This window comes from Enhydra lutris, unplaced genomic scaffold (assembly GCF_002288905.1).
Source record: "Enhydra lutris kenyoni isolate GAN:26980312 unplaced genomic scaffold, ASM228890v2 scaffoldscaffold46, whole genome shotgun sequence".
In the NCBI taxonomy this organism is placed as follows: domain Eukaryota; kingdom Metazoa; phylum Chordata; class Mammalia; order Carnivora; family Mustelidae; genus Enhydra; species Enhydra lutris.
In genome coordinates this window covers 7736934-7756164 of record NW_019154130.1, presented here as the reverse complement: position 1 = coordinate 7756164, position 19231 = coordinate 7736934, and the positions used below count along the sequence as shown (strand labels likewise).

Sequence of the window (19231 nt, the reverse complement as noted above, 5' to 3'; positions counted from 1 at the left end):
AATTGCATAATCTCGCTTATGTGTGAGATCTTAAAAAAAGAAATAGCTCTTCAGGTACAGATTGGTTATCATAGGCAGGGGACAGTGAAATGTGTGAATGGAGTCAAAAGATAAAAACTTCGGGCGCCTGGGTGGCTCAGTCAGTTGGGCAACTGCCTTCGGCTCAGGTCATGGTCCCGGAGTCCCGGGATTGAGTCCCACATCCGGCTCCCAGCTCTGCGGAGAGCCTGCTTCTCCCTCTGACCTTCTCCCCTCTCATGCTCTCACTCTGTCTCAAATAAATAAAAAAATAAAATCTTAAAAAAATAAAATCTTAAAAAAAAAAAAAGATAAAAACTTCTATTTATAAAATAAGTCATGGGGGTGTAATGTTCAGCATGGTGAACTCTAGTCAGTCATACTGTACTGTAATATTTGAAACTTCCTAAAAGAATTGATCTTAAAAGTTGTCAAAAGAAAAATTTGTAACTGCAGTTGTGGCTGTTAACTAGACATTGATTATTTTGCAGCATATACATATATTGAATGATTGTGGTGTATGCCTGAAACCAATACATTTATACATTATGTTTCATTGGAAAAAAGTGGTTCAGTTTCAGGGGAAGAAAAAAAATCTCAGTTTTCACTTAGGCTTCCTTAGTGTAATGCAGTTGGAAATACAGCTGAATGCTGAAAAGCATGAATTGTGCCTTAGTTAATCCATTTATGAGGTGGTGATAAGTGTCTACATCACATAGGTCTGTTGTAGCAATTAAGTGAATGAGTTTGTAAATCATTTAGAACAGTGTCCACACCATAGTGAGTACCTTTATGTTTTCCATTATATGAATAACATAAAAAAAAGTCTCATTTTTGTCTTACTCAAAGACGTCTATAAATACTCAAGAGATCTCTGCAGTATGCAGTAGGTCTGTTAATGTAGGTAGCTTCTACTAAAGATTACCTGAACAAACACTGGCTTAAACATTAAATGCCTGTTTGTAACTTAAGTTGCCACTGGGTTCAAATAAATGATCCTATCATCACCTTTTGGCATGAGCTGCTGTGGATTCTGTGACTGCATTGGTGATGTGGTGAAGCTTGAGATGCTCCCAAGATGCCAGCCTGCCAAGGGCCTGAGGAGTGAGACTTTGACATTTGTTTGCCCATCCTGAGGCTGGGGAGAGACTTTTTTTTTTTCTGTCCAGCCCGTGCAGTCCCTTCTTGATGCCTGGGGCTGCTGCTGTATTCACATTGCCATTTCGGCTGCTTCTACTTGGTGTCTTTTTCCTTCTCTTTTTCTTGTCATTTCCTTCAGCTGCTTCTCTTCTCTTTCTAGAGGAGTATGGCATCTTAAATCAATCATCTTCAGACGGTAGTAGCATTGATTTCTTCTAGCCTGTAAACTTAAAAACCCCAGCACCTATGCCACTAGCATCTTTGCCTCCTACTCATCTTGGTACTTGTGTTTTGCACTTTCCTTCTTCAGTAAGGTTAGAAGATCTAATTGACCAACCTTCTGTCCCTCTGAATCCACCTGCTTCTGACTTGCCAACCCACCACTTCTGCAGTCCCGGCCCAGGTCCTAGTCCACTAGTGCTTTTCTGTTTCTCCCTTTTCCTTGGGTTTTTAAGCATGTTGTTTCTTCAGCTTAGATAATTCCATTTTCCAGGCTGCTCCCATCCTCAAACTTTTATACCTTAGACTAGATGGCGCTTCCACTGAGAAACCTTTTTCTAGAAATTGCTTTTCTTTTAGGATCCCATAGCATTTACCACATTTTTGTTAGGTATCTGATCTCACCCAGCTAATAAGCTTTGTGAGGATAGGAACTATTTCGTATTTTCCACACCCAGAGGGTACAATTTCTGACACATGGTGGGCAGTTAGTAGATATTTAACTTTTGAGGTTAGGATATTTGAGTGCCTAGATGACTATGGATGTGTTGTATATATGTTCTGTTATTATTGCTTTATAGTAAGTACATTACTCTTAAAATGTAAAAAGCCTTATTTGGTATATCTCATGCTTATAAATAGTATTAGTTTGCTTATACTCATGGAGAAAATTGATTATAGAGTTATTTAAAATACTTAAATATAATTGTTTCCTTTATTTAGTTACAGCCAAGTTCTACTTCTGAATCTATGGATCAACTAATAAACAAAAATAGAGAGGGAGAAAAATCAAGAGATTTGATCAAAGACAAAATTGAACCAAATGCTAAGGATTCTTTCATTGAAAATAGCAGCAGCAATTGCACCAGTAGCAGCAGCAAACCGAACAGTCCCAGCATTTCCCCTTCAATCCTCAGTAACACGGAGCACAAGAGGGGACCTGAGGTCACATCCCAAGGGGTTCAAACTTCCAGTCCAGGATGTAAACAAGAGAAGGATGATAAAGAGGAGAAGAAAGATGCAGCTGAGTGAGTAAACTTTGAATTGAGCACATCCTGTTACTTACTTTTTCTTAGAGTGTGCAGGGGCTTTCAGCTCAGGAATCTGTCTAGACTTTTGGACCACTTCTGCGCACCCCCCCCAGGTTACAGACAGCTGTAAACAGATGATTTCTTATGTAAATTAAGTCTTTGTACTCTGTACTCGGTTTCCTTCCTTCCCCAGTTTTGTTCCCCATGGCCAGAATCTAGACTAAATTAAGAACTTTTTTCTGTAAATGTGCGGGGAGTGTTGGGAAGTATATCCCCGAGCGCTGGTCATGCCCCTCCTAGCCCTGCCGCTGGAACCGAGAGCTGCTGCTGCCAAGAAGGGAAAAGTATCTGGTGCTCCGCTCGGAATTCAGCACGGTTTCTGCTAGAAGACGTTTCATTAGTTGTTAGATTTCCTAAGATAAACTTAATCCTCCACATTTGATAGGTCATCAACTGAACAGATCTTTGTGGGCTAGCTTCAACCTAACCACTGTTAATGTATCTGTTCTGGGTTCCACACAATCCATTTACAGCCGAATGTTTGGAATGCAGCCTGTTGATCTGTCAGAGAGTGCTTGTTCTTAATGCGAGGCAAAAATTTTTATTTCCCACTAGCGGTATGTAGGTGGTTTGTAGGAAGACACTTGGTTGCATTAGAAAATACTGCATGCTGGGGGCACCAGCTGGTTCAGTCTGCAGAGCATGCGACTTGATCTCAGTGTGTGGGTTCCACCCCATGTTGGGTGTAGAGTACTTAAAAGTAAAATCTTAAAAAAAAAAAAAAAAAAAAAAAAAAAGAGAAGGAAAGAAAATACTGCATTCTAGAGAATTGGTATATTAGGGATTGCCTTTAGTGGTATTTTATCTTCTCAGTTGATTTGTTGATTGCCTTTGAGAGAAGAATTATGTATTAACACTTTTTAAAGGATTTATTTATTTATTTGTTGTACACATGCATATGCATGGTTCGGGGATGGGGAGAGGGCAAGAAAGAATCCTCAAGCAGACTCCCACTGAGTGCAGACCTCGAGGTGGGGGCTTGATCCCAGGACCCTGAGATCATGACCTGAGCCGAAATCAAGAATCGGATGCTTAAATAACTGAGCCACCCAGGTGCCCCCACTTTTTAAAAAAATTAAATACATGTATGCATTTTAATGAAGAGAATTCGTGATCTAGTAAGAATTGTTTAATGTATGTTTAGCAATTTTTTAAAAAAGTGTAGAAGACTTGAGAGAAACACAAGTTCCATGCAAATTTTATTGGCCCCTTTTAATTTTCCCCTGGTTTAGGCAAGTGAGAAAATCAACTTTGAATCCTAACGCAAAAGAGTTCAACCCTCGTTCCTTTTCTCAGGTAAGTTTATTTCTCTCTTTGAAGTAATCATTGTCTCTAAAAAAATTAATTTATTATTGGTAATAGTATTTTTCACATACCTGCCATCTATACTCACTTACAGGATGTTGAAACAACTTGTAGTTTAAGTTCCTTTTTCTTATATGGTCACTCATGAATATTTTTGAGTCACTGAAAAGATTTCTTGTTTTATTTTGTTATCAGTTAAATATGATCTGGGGTAAGTCTTTGACTCTGACTGGCTGGCAAGATAGGCTCTCAGGTTTATAGATAAACTATTTTTATTCTACTGAATTTATAAAACACTTAGTAAATTTTAAAAATACTTTCTTTAGTTCATTAAAAATCACACCTGTTTTTAAAGTATTATTGAGAAGTTGGCAGATTATTATAATAAATTAATTGGCAAATTTAACTTTCTACCCAAGTGTTTTTCCTTTTGAAATGTGGAAATTTATTTTCTAAAACTTTTTTTCATTAAAAGGCACTAAAAGCAAGTAGAGCTTAGAAAGATGAGAAAGATCAGTTTTCAGATTTGAAATAACAGTTAGCCTTTCACCTTAAGATGGTTGATTTTTATTTTTGTAGCCAAAGCCTTCTACCACCCCAACTTCACCTCGTCCTCAAGCACAGCCCAGCCCATCCATGGTGGGCCACCAACAGCCAGCTCCAGTTTACACGCAGCCTGTTTGTTTTGCACCAAATATGATGTATCCAGTCCCAGTGAGCCCAGGCGTGCAAGTAAGTCCTAGATTTTGATGTTCGTTTTCCCTCCTTAGTTATTTGTATTCACACCAAGCACTCTGTCAGTGTGTGGTGACTTAAGGCAATAGTGGCAAAGCAGAAGTACTTGCAAGGGGGAGGCATGCGATGGCATGGTGTGTTGTTAGTATAAAAACCTAAATCTGAGAATGTTTTCTGGTGAGAAAGAAAGTTCAGGTTTACTGCAGTTTGGGGTTTGTCCTTTTAGGTGTTGGGGGTGATTTTATTTTTTTAATAACTCTTGGAGAATCAGGAAACCTCAGAGCTAGCTCTCTAGCAATATACAACTAAGAGAAAATAGTAAAATATATTCTTACTATCTGAAAAGTTTAATCTTTTTTTTTTTAATTCCCTCAAGCCTTTATACCCTATACCTATGACGCCCATGCCAGTGAATCAAGCCAAGACATATAGAGCAGGTAAAGGTGAGAATAATCCTGCCTGTGTTTGCTTGTAGTCAGCATGCTGCATGAATTCGGGATCTAATTTATAATGAATGAATATTTGTAGTTGAGCTTTCATTTTTGGTCAGCCTGTGCATTGATTTGTGATACCCAATACTAGGTAAGGTATTTGATGTGCTTTTTTCCCCCCCAAGATTGATTTATTAGAGAGGGAGAGAGAAACTCAAGCACACTTCTCACTGAGAGCAGAGCCGATCTCACAACCTTGAGACCATAACCTGAGCCAAAACTAAGAGTTGGATGCTCAACAAACAGCACCACCCATGTGCCCCTCAGATGCATTTTAATAAACAAGACTGGGGAGGAGAAAATGTTCATCAGTTGTGATTGTTTAAGATCCTTTTCAGAAAGAATAATTGAATTTTGAAGTTTTCATTACTAAATTTGAAAAGTGTTTGCTAAATTAGTTTACCAGGTTGTTGACCTTTTGTTTCATAATAACATACAACCCCCCCTTCCCCAATCCGGAATTTCTTTTTGAGCTGAGGGCAGCTCATTTCGGAAACCATCAAAATCTTCTTAGTAGAGGGATGTTTCCTCATCTTCAAAATGAAAATGTTGTGGGGAGCCTGGGTGGCACAGTCGGTTAAGCATCCAACTCTTGGTTTTGGCTCAGGTTGTGATCTCAGGGTTGTGAGATCGAGCCCTGCATTGGGCTCCCTGTAGAGTATGCTTGGGATTCTCTCTCCCTCTCCTTCTGCCCCTCCCCACCCTCAAATAAATAAATCTTTTAAAAAATAATAAAATGAGAATGTTGTGTAATCTAATATTCTAGACTTGTGGTTAAACAGCCTTTGTGGGGAAAAAAACACATACTGATCTTAAAAGGAGATCTTTTAATGTGGGCAAATGTTAAAGGGTGTCCTTTTTTGGCATCCAGGTAGTTGAGAGCTAGTTGATAAGTTACTCAATGCCTAGCAATATTCTCCTGACCTAAAACTTCCACTTCTTAAATTAATAAGCTTTCCTAAGTATTTGAAGTAATCATTTTTGGATGTTTTTTTAAAATTCTTACCTTTTTTTTTTTTTTTTTTTTTTTTTAAACAAGTATGGTATTCTTTGCCTTGGAACACTGGAACATGTTGAAAGAACTGTAGCTTAGATAATTTAAAGTTATCTAGTTTTAGGATTAATCTTATTCTGTGGATCTAAAAAAGTTCAGGTGGAGGAAAGGTTCTTCTAGTGCCATTTTGAGTGAGGTTAATATTAAGGTATGTTTTCCTCTCAAACCGTTGGTGGGAATGCAGGCTGGTGGAGCCACTCTGGAAAACAGTATGGAGGTTCCTCAAAAAGTTGAAAGTAGAGCTGCCCTATGACCCAGCAATCACATTGCTATGTTTTACTGCAAAGATACAAATAAGGTGATGTGAAGGGGTACCCACACCCCAGTGTTTATGGCAGCAGTGTCCATAGTAGCCAAACTGCGGAAAGAGCCCAGATGTCCATCAGCAGATGAATGGATAAAGAAGATGTGGTATATATATACAATGGAATGTTACTCAGCCATCAAAAGAAAAATGAAAGGGCGCCTAGTTGGCTGAGTCGGTTAGGCGTCTGCCTTTGGCTTGGGTCATGGTCCTGGGGTCCTGGAATCAAGTCCCGCATCAGGCTCCCCGCTCAGTAGGGAGTCTGCTTCTTCCTCTGCCTCTCCCCGTGCTTGTGTTCTCCTTCTCTCAAATAAATAAAAAATTTTTTTAAAACCAGTGGGGGGACTGCCTAGGTGGTTCAGTCATTAAGTGTCTGCCTTTGGCTCAGGCCATGATTCCAGGGTCCTGGGATTGAGCCTGCATCGGGCCCCCTGCTCTGTGTGAAGCCTGCTTTCCCTCTCCCATCTCCCCTAATGTGTTCTTTCTCTCGCTGTGTCTCTCTCTCTCAAATAAATAAATGAAATCTTTTTTTTTTTTTTAAGATTTTATTTATTTATTTGTCAGAGAGAGAGAGATCACAAGTAGGCAGAGAGGCAGGCAGAGACAGAGGGAGAAGCAGTTTCCCTGCTGAGCAAGGAGCCCGATACGGGACTCGATCCCAGGACGCTGGGATCATGACCTGAGCCGAAGGCAGCCGCTTAACCAACTGAGCCACCCAGGCGTCCCAAATAAATGAAATCTTTAAAAAAAATATCTTGTGGGGCACCTGGGTGGCTCAGTGGGTTAAAGCCTCTGCCTTCGGCTCAGGTCATGATCTCAGGGTCCTGGGATCGAGCCCCGCATCGGGCTCTCTGCTCAGCGGGGAGCCTGCTTCCTCCTCTCTTTCTCTGCCTGCCTGTGATCTCTGACTGTTAAATAAATATATTTAAAAAAAAAATATCTTGTGAAATATCTTGCCATTTGCAGGTATGTGGATGGAACTAGAGAGCATTGTACTAAATGAGAGAAGTCAGAGAACAACAAATATCATATCTCACTTGTATGTAGAATTTAAGGAACAAAACAGAAGATCATAGGGGAAGAGAGGGAAAAAATAAGATGAAATCAGAGAGGTAGACAAACCATAAGAGACTCTTAATCACAGGAAACAAACTGAGGGTTGCTAGAGGGGAGGGGGTTGGAGGAATGGATCAACTGGGTGGTGGACCTTAAGGAGGGCACTGGGTATTGTATAAGACTGATGAATCACTGACCTCTGTCTCTGAAACCAATAACATATGTTAATTTAAATAACAATATTAAGGTTTTCATATATTACTACCTGGTTATGGGATATTTTAACGATTACTTAAAACAGTACAATGGTGTGTTGTTATGTTAAAACAAAAAAGACGATTGCAATGAAAGCAAACACTATAGTATGGCTCTGATGTGAGGGTGGCACTTTGACTTCAGGCAGCGTGTCATTTCCCAGAGAGAGAAGTTACATGCCCTGAGAGTCCCTCAGCCAGTGTTGTAGAGCCATTTCTAGGAAGGTGGAATGGGAACACTGCAAACAGCAGCTGTAAACACAGTCTGTGCTAAGAAGGTGGAAAATGACAACATAATTGCTTTGTCCATAGTTCAGATTTGGTGATTATCAAGATTTTGTCATATTTATTTGAAGAGTGCTTTGTTTCTTTGCTGCAGTATTTAAAGTAAATCCCAGACATCATGCCATTTTATTCCTATATACTTAGTGTGTATCCTTTTGAATATGGACATTTTTCTTAGCCAGAGTGCTAATTATCACACTTTATAAAAATAGTAATTCCAGGGCACCTGGGTGGCTCAGTTGGTTAGGTGGCTCCCTTTGGCTCAGGTCATGATCCCAGGGTCAAGTCCCCCATCGGACTGCCTGCTCATCGGAGAGCGTGCTTCTCCCTCTTCCTGCTGCTCTGTCTACTTGTGCTCTCTATCTCTCTAATAAATACATAAAATCTTTAAAAAAAAATTATAATTCCTTTTTATCTAATAATCACCACAATCACATTATCTTGGTATTTTTTTACAGCTGGTTTGTTTTGAATATGGATCAAAGTAATAAGATCCATACAATATATTTATTACATGTCTTTGTAATTCCTCTGCTGTTTTTTCCCTGCCGTTGTTTTGAGGCAGAAACCAGTTGTTACATAGGAATGTCCTGTATTCTAGATGGTCTGTTCACTTCTTGTGATGTCTCCGATTACATTAGGTTTAATTTAATTTTCTTGTGGCAGAGAGGTAAGAATATTTAACAGATGATTGTGAGATATTTTAAATTACTAGTTTTTTTAAAGGTTTTTATTTATTTATTTGACAGATAGAGATCATAAGTAGGCAGAGAGGCAGGCAGAGAGAGAGGAGGAAGCGGGCTCCCTGTCTAGCAGAGAGCCCGATGCGGGGCTCGATCCCAGGACCCTGGGATCATGACCTGAGCTGAAGGCAGAGGCTTAGCCCACTGAGCCACCCAGGCACCCCTGATTGTGAGATATTTAACAGAAGATGGTAAAGAAATCTTTAACAGATGATGTTGGATTGTTCAGGAGATGCTCATTATCTGGTCCTACTTTGATAATTGGTAAAATTAAGGGCTCAGGTGGTTATAGCCCAGTCCTCCCCTCCCCAGATGTAAAGTTTTCTGAAATTTGTTAGGGCTCTGGTTCTCAAATTTTAGTGTGTATCAGAATTTGTTAAAAACACAGATTGCTTGGCCCCAGCCCCAGAATTTCCAATTCAGTAGATTTGGGGTATAGCCTGAGAATTAAAATTTCTAGCACAGTTTATAAAACCAGCTCCCTAGTGATACTGAAGTTCCGTGATCATATTTTGAAAATCATTAGTTAGGAGTTTGAAAACAGTAATTTCTGAATTCCTAGCATTTCTATGTATTAGCTAGAATCATCCTGTAAGCGGCTGTTCTTTTCAACTAGGGTTGGATATGGTTATCCTCAAATAGTTGGTACAGGAAAGTAAGAATAAATGCTTAAATTTAAGGGCTTAAAATTGCCTTAAGTGCCAATTTTCAGTGAGGAGTTTTTGCCCTTGACACTTTTCAGTAGTGTCTAGTGAAATTGCTTTGTTTTGAAAGATGTGACTGTCCCCCCCCCTTCTTTTATTCTTATTTTTAAAAATATTATGAATGCATGGATTTTGTATACTTTTGTATGTTTCAGGTTTTTGCTGCTCCTATTGCCCCATCTTTTTTTTTTTTTTTTAAGATTTTATTTATTTATTTGATAGACAAAGATCACAAGTAGGCAGAGAGGCAGGCAGAGAGAGAAGAAGGGAAGCACGCTCCCTGCTGAGCAGAGAGCCCGATGCAGGGCTGGATCTCAGGACCCTGGGATCATGACCTGAGCCGAAGGCAGAGGCTTAACCCACTGAGCCACCCAGGCACCCCTGCCCCATCTTTTAATCAATGCCAGTCCCTTCAAGTTGGCTCCTGTCTTTTTAGTTCTATTCCTTTGTCTTTGTTTTTGTTGTTGTTTTTTAAGATTTAATTTGTTTATTTGAGAGAAAACACAGAAGAGCATGGAAGAGATGCAGAGGGAGAAGCAGACTCTTGCTGAGCAGGGATTCTTGACATGGAGCTCAATCCCAGGACCCTGAGATCATGACCTGAGCCAAAGGCAGACACTTAATTGACTGAGCCACCCATATTCATTTGTCTTTGATAGCTTCCTTAGTTTCTGCCGTAAATAAGATATCTCAGGCTAATCTGTGTCTGAACCCCGACCTGGATCTATATTCCTTCGAGGAATCCTAATTCTTTTTGCAGAAAAAGTATTTATAAACCATTTTCTGGTCTTTGAGTTATTGTGTCTTGGCCTTTTCAGTGGACAAAATTGGGAAATTCATACTGCATCTAATTCAAGTTAACATTGCAAGATTTTTACAGTGACTTTTTGCTTGAATCTTTTTCTTTTCCATTGAAAACCTTGTAAAAATAGTGACTATTATCCCTTTTTTGGGGAAAAAAAAAAGAAAAGATTTTATTTATTAGAAAGGGGAGAAGGAGAGAATCTCAAGCTGACTCCCTGCTGAGTGTGGAACCTCTTGCAGGGCTCAGTCTGATGACCCTGAGACCATGACCTGAGCTGAAACCAAGAGTCAGACACTTAACTGACAAGCCACCCAGGTGCCCCTGTATTACCTATCTTTTAACAAATTACCACAGAGCTTAGCTGCCTAAAACAACAAACATAAATTATTTCACACAGTTTCTCAGGGTTAGAAAATCAGGTGTAGCTTAACTGGGTGGTTCTGTCTCAGTGTCTTATGAAGTTGCAGTCAGGATATTGGTTAGAACTAAAGGGTCTGAAGGGGCACCTGGGCGGCTCAGTGGGTTAAGCCTCTGCCTTCGGCTCATGTCATGATCCCAGGGTCCTGAGATCCAGCCCCGCATCAGGCTCTCTGCTCAGCAGGGAGCCTGCTTCCCTTCTTCTCCCTCTGCTTGCCTTTCTGCCTACTTGTGATCTCTGCCTGCCAAATAAATAAATAAAATCTTAAAAAAAAAAAAAAAAAACTACAGGGTCTGAAGGGTTAAATGGGGCTGGAGGATCTGCTTCCAGATTCAGAGATATTGACAGGATGGAGCTGGTCATAACATGGCAGCTGGCTTCTCCCAAAATGAGTATTCAGAAAGAGAAATTGATCTAAATGGAAACTAGAGTGTGTTTTACAATCTAGCCTTGGCAATGACATAACTTTTGCGGTATGCTATAGATCACACAAAGCAGACCTGGTACAGTGGGAGGGGACTTCACAAGAGTGTGAATACCAGGAGTCAGGATCAGAGGGGCCCATCTTAGAGGTGGGCTTATTTACATTTTGCTATAATGTGTGTAATATATTTTAAAAATATTTGTTGTCTAATTGTTAACAAAAATTTAACATTTCTGTGCAGTATTAATTTCCTTAGTATCTATTTCATTTAGAAATCTTTAAGTGACAGTTTTCAGAGTGAGAAGTTGTTGGTATTATATTTTTATGCTGCTCTTTCAGTGTTTTAAAAATTTTTTAACATTGTTTACCAAGTATATAGAGATACACTTGATTTCTTAATACTGACTTTGTGTCTTGCCACTTCACTAAATACATTTATTGTTTTTAGTAGCTTCTTTTAGACTTAGAATTTTCTGTGTACACAATTATAGGCCAATCACTGTATATTTTTCTTGCTTTATTGCACTGGCTAAGTCTTCTAAGTGACATGACCCTTGCATTGCTCCTGTTCTTATGGTGGAGCCTTGTCTTACAGTGTTAGGTACAGGCGTACTTCTTTAATTACACTCTACAGGTACTGCTTTTTCCCCAGAGCGACGGTTTGTGGCAACCCTGTTTTAGGCAAGTCTGTTGGCACCATTTTTCTTTTTTTTCTTTTTTTAAAGTTATTTATTTGTCAGAAAGAGCGTAAGCAGGCAGAGGCAGAGCGAGAAGCAGGCTCCCTGCTGATCAAGAAGCCCAATGTGGGACTCGATCCCAGGACCCTGGAATCATGACCTGAGCTGAAGGCAGCCACTTAACTGACTGAGCCACCCAGGTGTCCATGGCACCATTTTTCTAACAGCATTTGCTCAGCATTTGTCTCTGTCACATTTGGTAATTTGGTAATTCTCTCTTTGTTTGAAGCTTTTACATTATTATTTGTTTTATACATATATAAAATATGTGATCAGTGGTTACAGCTCACTGAAAGCTTACCGTCATCCAAAATCCACCTTTTTGATTGATGTATCTCTCTTAATGATAAGTCTCTCTTAAAGTTTTCCCTTTAGTTTTTGTTTTTTCCCCCTTTACATTTTACTTAAATTTAGCTGCTTTGTCCCATATTCTTTCTTAAAATTTGAATTTCAGGAATTGCATCTCTTTGGTGGTGTTTAAAGTGGCTGTCTGTTCTCTGTAATGCTCGCAAACTGAGAGTAGATGTCTAGAGAGGCTTGATAAGATCAGGTTGTAGTTTTTTAAATTTAATCTAGAATGTTTCATAGGTGAAATGTTTACTGTCATTAGGAGTCATATGATGTCACCTTTTTGTGATAATAGAATAGCTGTATCTATTCAGGATAACATTTCCTACCAGCCCTTCTGTGTTTAGCAACCACTGACTATCATTGTCTAGCCCTAGAGCCATCATTTCATTAAGGGGTTGCAAAATGGTGACATTCTCTATTATCCCTTACTCAATTATTAGTTGGAATATTTCTATAAAGAAAATTTTTAGGGATGCATGGGTGGCTCAGGTCATGATCCCGGGGTCCTGGAATCAAGTCTGCATTAGACTCCCTGCTCAGCAGGGAGCTTGCTTCTCCCTCTGCCTGCTGCTCCCCCTGTTTGTGCTCTCTTCTTCTCTCTCTCTGACAAAAAAGAGAAAAAGAAAAACTGGTTACTGTGAGGTATAGTTTGTGCAATTAAAATGGTATCATTTCAAGAAAGTTCTCAAAATAATGAGTTGATTTCATACTATCCTCTAAAGGTTGACCAGTGATGATTTTTGTTGTTCTTTTAGTACAAACTCATTGTTTTTAACATTTAGTTCTCCAGTTGGCATTTTTATTGGAATGATATTAAATTTATAAATTAGGGGAGAATTGCTGTCTTTTTATTTAGTCTTCTTATGCAAGAACAATTACGCCTTTCTCCTTTAAATCTGCTTTTGTATCTTTAGTGTTTTTTCTTAAGTTTCTCTTAGAAGGTAGTGTGTATTTTTTCAGTTTATACTTAGGTGTTTTCTTTTTTTATTGTTATAAAACCAGTGTGTTTTCCACTGCAGTTTAAGTAGTTACTTATGAAGTAAGTTTATGAAGTACTATATATGCAGGCTATTTCTGTCTTTATATTAATTTTGTATCATGCTCTTTTATTTGTCAAGGATTTGCTTCTGAAACGCAGTCAAGGATTGTATAAGGCATATCATTCCTTCATGATAGTAAAGCCTTTGCACAAAACCACTTTGTCTTCTCGGTACAAATGTAATGGTTTTCTTTTGCAATTTGTGAGAAAAATTTTGTTGTTCTAAAAAATATGCCAAAGTCAAGAACTTGATTAATGTAGAACAGAATTTCTTAGCCTTGGCCCTGTTGACATTTTGGGACAGATATTTTTGGTTTATTAGCATACCTGGCCTTTACCCATTTTTAAAAACTTTTTTTTTAAGACTTTATTTATTTGAGGGAGAAAGCGAGTGGAAGAGAGAGAAGAGAAAGCATGAGCAGGGGCGAGGGGTAGAGGGAGAGGGAGAAGCAGGCTCCCCGCTGAGCAGGGAAACCCCCCCAAACCCCCTACTCCATGTGGGACCAGATCCCAGAACCCTGGGATCATGGCCTGAGCTGAAGGCAGATGCTTAACTGACTGAGCCACCCAGGTACCTGGACCTTTACCCATTTGATGCTAGTAGTACTCCCCTTCTCTGATTTGTGGCAACCAAAATGTTTCCAGATATTGCCACATGTCCCTTGAAAGACAAATTGCTCTCAGTTGAAAACCATTGGACATATGGAAATCATTAAACTATGGTCCATCTAAGTTATAGTTTAATATTAAGATAGATTCAATTTGAGGGAGAAAATATGCCATAAACCCAAGTATATGTCTGTGTAAATACATAGGCATATGTGCTAATGCATAGGAGATAATCTAGAAGGCCACACACAGTTGCTGTTAGTGGGAAAAAATGTATGTAAATAATGGGATGGAGGATTTTATGTTGTATTGTAGAATTTTTTATGTTTTAAAATTATATTTAAGCGGGGCACCTGGGTGGCTCAGTGGATTAAAGCCTCTGCCTTCGGCTCAGGTCATGATCTCAGGGTTCTGGAATCGAGCCCCGCATCGGGCTCTCTGCTCAGCAGGGACCCTGCTTCCTCCCTCTCTCTCTGCCTGCCTCTCTGCCTACTTGTGATCTCTGTCAAATAAATAAATAAAATCTTTAAAAAAAAATTAAAAAATTATATTCAAGCATTTTCTGTGTGTATAACTAGAATTTTAATTTTTTTTTAGACTTTATGTATTTCACAGAGATTGCATGTGCACAAGCAGGGGAAGCTGCAGAGAAAGAGGGAGAAGCACGATCCCCATGGAGCAGGGAGCCCGATGTGGGGCTTAATCCCAGGACTCTGGGATCATGATGTGAGCTGAAGGTAGATGCTTAACTGACTGAGCCACCCAGGAGTTCCTAGAATTTTAATTTTAAAAAAGATGGTACACTTGACTGGCTTTTTTACTTAAATTAATTATTTTAATATATGAGGGTTATAATCAAGTATCGAATAGTAAAAAGGGTTATAATCAAGTATCAAAAGAAATCGTAAACTTTCATTTGTTAAAAATGTTATAGGAGTTTGGGGGGCGCCTGGATGGCTCAGTGGGTTAAACCTCTGCCTTCGGCTCAGGTCATGATCCCAGGGTCCTGGGATTGAGCCCCACATCGGGCTCTCTGCTTGGCAGGGAGCCTGCTTCCTCCTCTCTCTCTCTCTCTGCCTGCTTGTGATCTCTCTCTGTCAAATAAATAAATAAAATCTTAAAAAAATATAGGAGTTTGGGGCAGCTTTACTGAAAGGAATTGCTTTTTCAATATATGGACTTTCAAGATCAAGTTCAGAAAAATGCATTTCTTCTCTTTCCACATTTCCTTCTCTAAATAGATAAAACTCTATATTACCACCTCTCTTAAATTTCAGCAAGTTCATTAAATTTTTAGCAAGAAAATTCAAATATTTAAACAAATTCTGTCTCTAAATTAGTAATTACTTGTGTAATTAGTTCTGATGATTTTATGAACATGCCAAGTTATACATTCTTTGTGCCTTCTGCCGTGTTGTAAGCAGTGGTTCATGATTCCTTCCCTCAAGTGGCTTTGTTGACATCATACCACCCACCCATTACAGACAATAGTGCAGTGCTCTAATAGACAAGTGAGAAGAAGGTACACAGAGTATGCAGCTCGTTGTTTGAGGGGAACTGGAAAAGATGTTACAGAGGAGGTGACAGCTGAATTTTTTTTTTTTTTTAAGATTTTATTTATTTGAGAGGGAGAGAAAGTGATAGATAGCATGAACAGGAGGGATAGGGAGAAGCAGGCTCCCCGTGAGCAGGGAGCCGGGTGTGGGGCTCAATCCCAGGACCCTGGGATCATGACCTGAGCCAAAGCCAGATGCTTAACAGCCTGAGCCACCCAGGCGCCCCTGAATTTCTTTTAAGTAATCTCTACACCCAGTGTGGGGCTTGAATTCACACCCCAAGAATAAGAATTATATCCCCTACTGACTGAGCCAGCCAGGTGCCCCAGTTGAGCTGAATTCTTTTTTTTTTTTTTTAGCTGAATTTTTAATTAATTTTTAGAATTTTAACACTGGGAGGACCATGAGGCAAAAATCTGTGTGGGATAATAAAAGACATACAGTAGGACTGCCTGGGTGGCTCAGCTAGTTGGGCATCTGCCTCCACTCAGGTCATGGTCTCAGGGTCCTGGGATTGAGAGCTGCATCTGGGGCTCTCTGCTCAACAGGGAGTCTGCTTCTCCCCGTCCCTTTGCCCCTTCTCCCTGCTCATGAGCTCACTCGCTCCCTCTCTCTCTGTCAAATAAAATCTTAAAAATAATAAAAGACTTAACAGTAATTTTTAAAAACAACTGTTAGAAACCTGCTGCATGGTAGTATGTGTTGCTGTGTTTTGAGAAAGAGCAAGAAATTGTGTAAGAATTCATTGATGGGAAAAGAGAGTAAAGCTTAGTGTTGGGTCTATTTTGGCTTTTTTCTTGTACTATTGTTTTTCTTTAAATAACTCTATTAGCCTTCTGTAGCAATTGGCATAATTTGGTGTGTCAGACAGGGATTATCTCAGAAAGTAGTATGTAGGAAACTTTTCATAGTGCTGTGTCGATTTACAGGGACTCAGTCAGATCTGGGGGTCATTGGAGAGAGTCTCTGAGGAAGTTGCTTTCAGGCTGACACTTGAAGGATGAGTCAGAGTTGTGCAAACTGAGGGTTGGGCATTGGTGTTTGAGGTTACATGAGACACATGGAAGAGCATGTGTGCGATGCTATGTGCATGTGTCTGATTCTGAGGAGAGGGTATTTTCTAATACTCAGTCATCTTTTCTTCAGTACCAAATATGCCCCAGCAGCGGCAGGACCAGCATCATCAGAGCACCATGATGCACCCAGCCTCCGCGGCGGGCCCGCCGATTGTGGCCACCCCACCAGCTTATTCCACACAATATGTTGCCTATAGTCCTCAGCAGTTTCCAAATCAGCCTCTCGTTCAGCATGTGCCACACTATCAGTCTCAGGTAAGGCTGCTGTGACCTCTTAATTTTTGTTCCATTTAAATAACATTCAGTTTTAACCTTTAATAGGGTAAAGGGCTTTTCCTTTATATTTTGTGTTCTGTGTCATGGTGAGGTAGATAGCTAAGGATTTGGGGGCCTTTTTAGTATAAGAAGGTTGCTGATCAGCATAAGTATTTCAAAGGAAATAGCCAAAAACAGTTTTAGGATTTTCAGAGTTGTTTCTCTAAACCTGGAAAGTGTGGAGTTAAGACGTCTGACTAAAATTTGCCTGACTCTGTTTGATACTTTAATGTGTTTTCTTTATATTTTGTTTGAACACAGCATCCTCATGTCTATAGTCCTGTGATACAGGGTAATGCTAGAATGATGGCGCCGCCAGCACATGCCCAGCCTGGTTTAGTGTCTTCTTCAGCAACTCAGTACGGGGCTCATGAGCAGACGCATGCGATGTATGGTAGGAAGCATTTTGTTTGTCTCTTTCAGTGTGAGTGACTATTGTTTTAAAGCTCTGAAAAGAAACTTTAAGAAAACTTAGCCTTTTATACCAATGAGGGTCAAGAATCTAAAGAAAAGATTAACCCATTTCTTTAAGTCTTGGCAAATCATTTCAACTTCTATTGCTGAAATTTGTGTTCAAACGTCATTCCTTATTTTAAGTGAAATTGAATGACTTGTATAATGGAAAGTATCGTTTGTGGAGAAAGGCATCTTCCTCCTCTTCCTCATCAGTATTACAGCAGTTTGGTATGGCCTGCCTAAGGCATGCAAGAAAGTTTTGACACAATGAAAGCCCTCTCTGACAAGAAAACATTCTGCTCCACTCCTTCTCCTGGCAGTCATTGGCGTTACATATTTTTGTTGCTGTTTGTTAAAACGAATGCTGTTGTGTGTCTGCCTCATGCTGATTTTAAGAGGTCAAAACAGTATGATACTGGGTCTCCTTTAGACATGAGTCACACTTTAAATATAATCATACAAGCAGTGGTGAAATGAAAATAAGTACCCTATGTAAAATAATTAAAACAATATATAAAGGAATAATCTGCAAAAATCTCCATCTTAGTTTTGTGGCTGGAGAGTTCTGTGCAGGTCACCTTAGCATCCATCTAAAGTACTAAAATAAGGTGGTTTTCAATGTTGAGAATTTAAAATGACATTTCCACTCATATCTTATAATAATAGAGTCAGTGAGTGGACCCATATTTTTCAAAAAACTTTAATTCGTTCTAGTTTCATTAAGATGTAAGTTTTGTTTTGAACTTTCCTGAGCACTCCTGTACTGTCATTTAGGTTATCCCATTGGCATTTCAGTTTTTTGGAGTGGGAGGAGAGAAATTTAAATTTATTCATACAAATGGAAAGTATACACTATGAGAAAGAAAGTACCATTACAAGTAATTACATGGACATTGCATTTTTTTAAACCTTTTAAAACTTTTTTAATGACTACAGCTATATGATACTCTGTAGGTTCATAGGACTAGCACTCAGGCAGCAGCCGTCAAGTTTCTTGTCATCCGTGACCTGCTGCTCATGCTTTCTTCCCGGAGGCGTGCTCCCCCTGCACACACGCAGTGATAGGCATGTTAAATGATTAAAGGCATTGTTTTTGTAAAATTCTTAAACCCAATCTTTATACCTTATCACTTAAAACCTTCTGCTGTTAAAATGATGTAATTGCTACATTTGGGGAAACTTTCTTACAAGAAACTCATTCATAATTTAATTGAAAAAAATACCAACAGACTGATTTTGGCTTATGATTTTGGTTATGATTGCTTTTCATTGGCTTGTCTTAACCAGGACTAAGTATGTATGAAATTGCATAAAAGTGTATTCATCATACATGCTTCTACGTAGTTTGTATACATTTTAACAATTTTCTGGTTTGCTAAAGGCTTATGTGAAAAAGTTCATTATGATTTTTTATATATTTCTGATAAATAATACATCATGATTTTAAAAGTAGAAAAAACACTTCTCTCTTCCCATTTTCTGGCATACTCCCCTTGGAATAAGCTCTAAAACTTTTGAGTTAAAATTTCCATTACTTTTTAGAGAATAGCATAGAGAATTGTGTACCCATGCTTCTGAGACATTGTAGTAATACTGTGATGTTGAGAAGAATCTTTCTCCTCAGTGTGTTCACTAACTGCCAGCATTTGGTTTTGTCTTTTGGATGGATGTTCACTGGTTTGAAATAGCCTGTATCGGAAATACTGTGTTTGATACACTAATGGTTTTATAATTGCTTTCCCAAAACATTTCCATTTGAAAAGTAGTTGTCCTTGGACCCTGGAGTCAATTCAAATGTGCGTAAATAGGAAATACTGCAGACCAAACACTGGATCTAATGTCCAGTGAAATCTGGAATGATTTGTCATTAAGACTAGTTCTTTATTGCTGGGAGAAAGTTGCTCAGCCAGATCTGAAACTTCTCTTCCTGCAGTTTATACATGTTGTATCTAATTGACATCTGTTGATAAGGGTAGGCTGGGGTGAGGCTATGGACTTGATATGGTTGTTGCTATGATATGGTTGTTGATACAGTTGTTTACTCAG

General features: G+C 39.1%; 1 protein-coding gene across 9 annotated transcripts in view; it reads left to right on the top strand.

Moving 5' to 3' along the window:
• LOC111156347 (ataxin 2) overlaps positions 1-19231 on the top strand; it is a 114110-nt gene that overhangs the window by 83244 nt on the left and 11635 nt on the right. For 7 of the 9 annotated variants that reach the window (XM_022517123.1, XM_022517127.1, XM_022517129.1 and 4 more), the window contains 6 exons: positions 2101-2405; positions 3701-3764; positions 4353-4505; positions 4885-4951; positions 16485-16669; positions 16991-17123. In XM_022517123.1, the coding sequence (XP_022372831.1) occupies positions 2101-2405; positions 3701-3764; positions 4353-4505; positions 4885-4951; positions 16485-16669; positions 16991-17123 (907 nt within the window). The remainder of the gene's footprint in view (positions 1-2100; positions 2406-3700; positions 3765-4352; positions 4506-4884; positions 4952-16484; positions 16670-16990; positions 17124-19231) is intronic. The other 2 variants (XM_022517124.1, XM_022517132.1) reach the window with 1 other exon arrangement.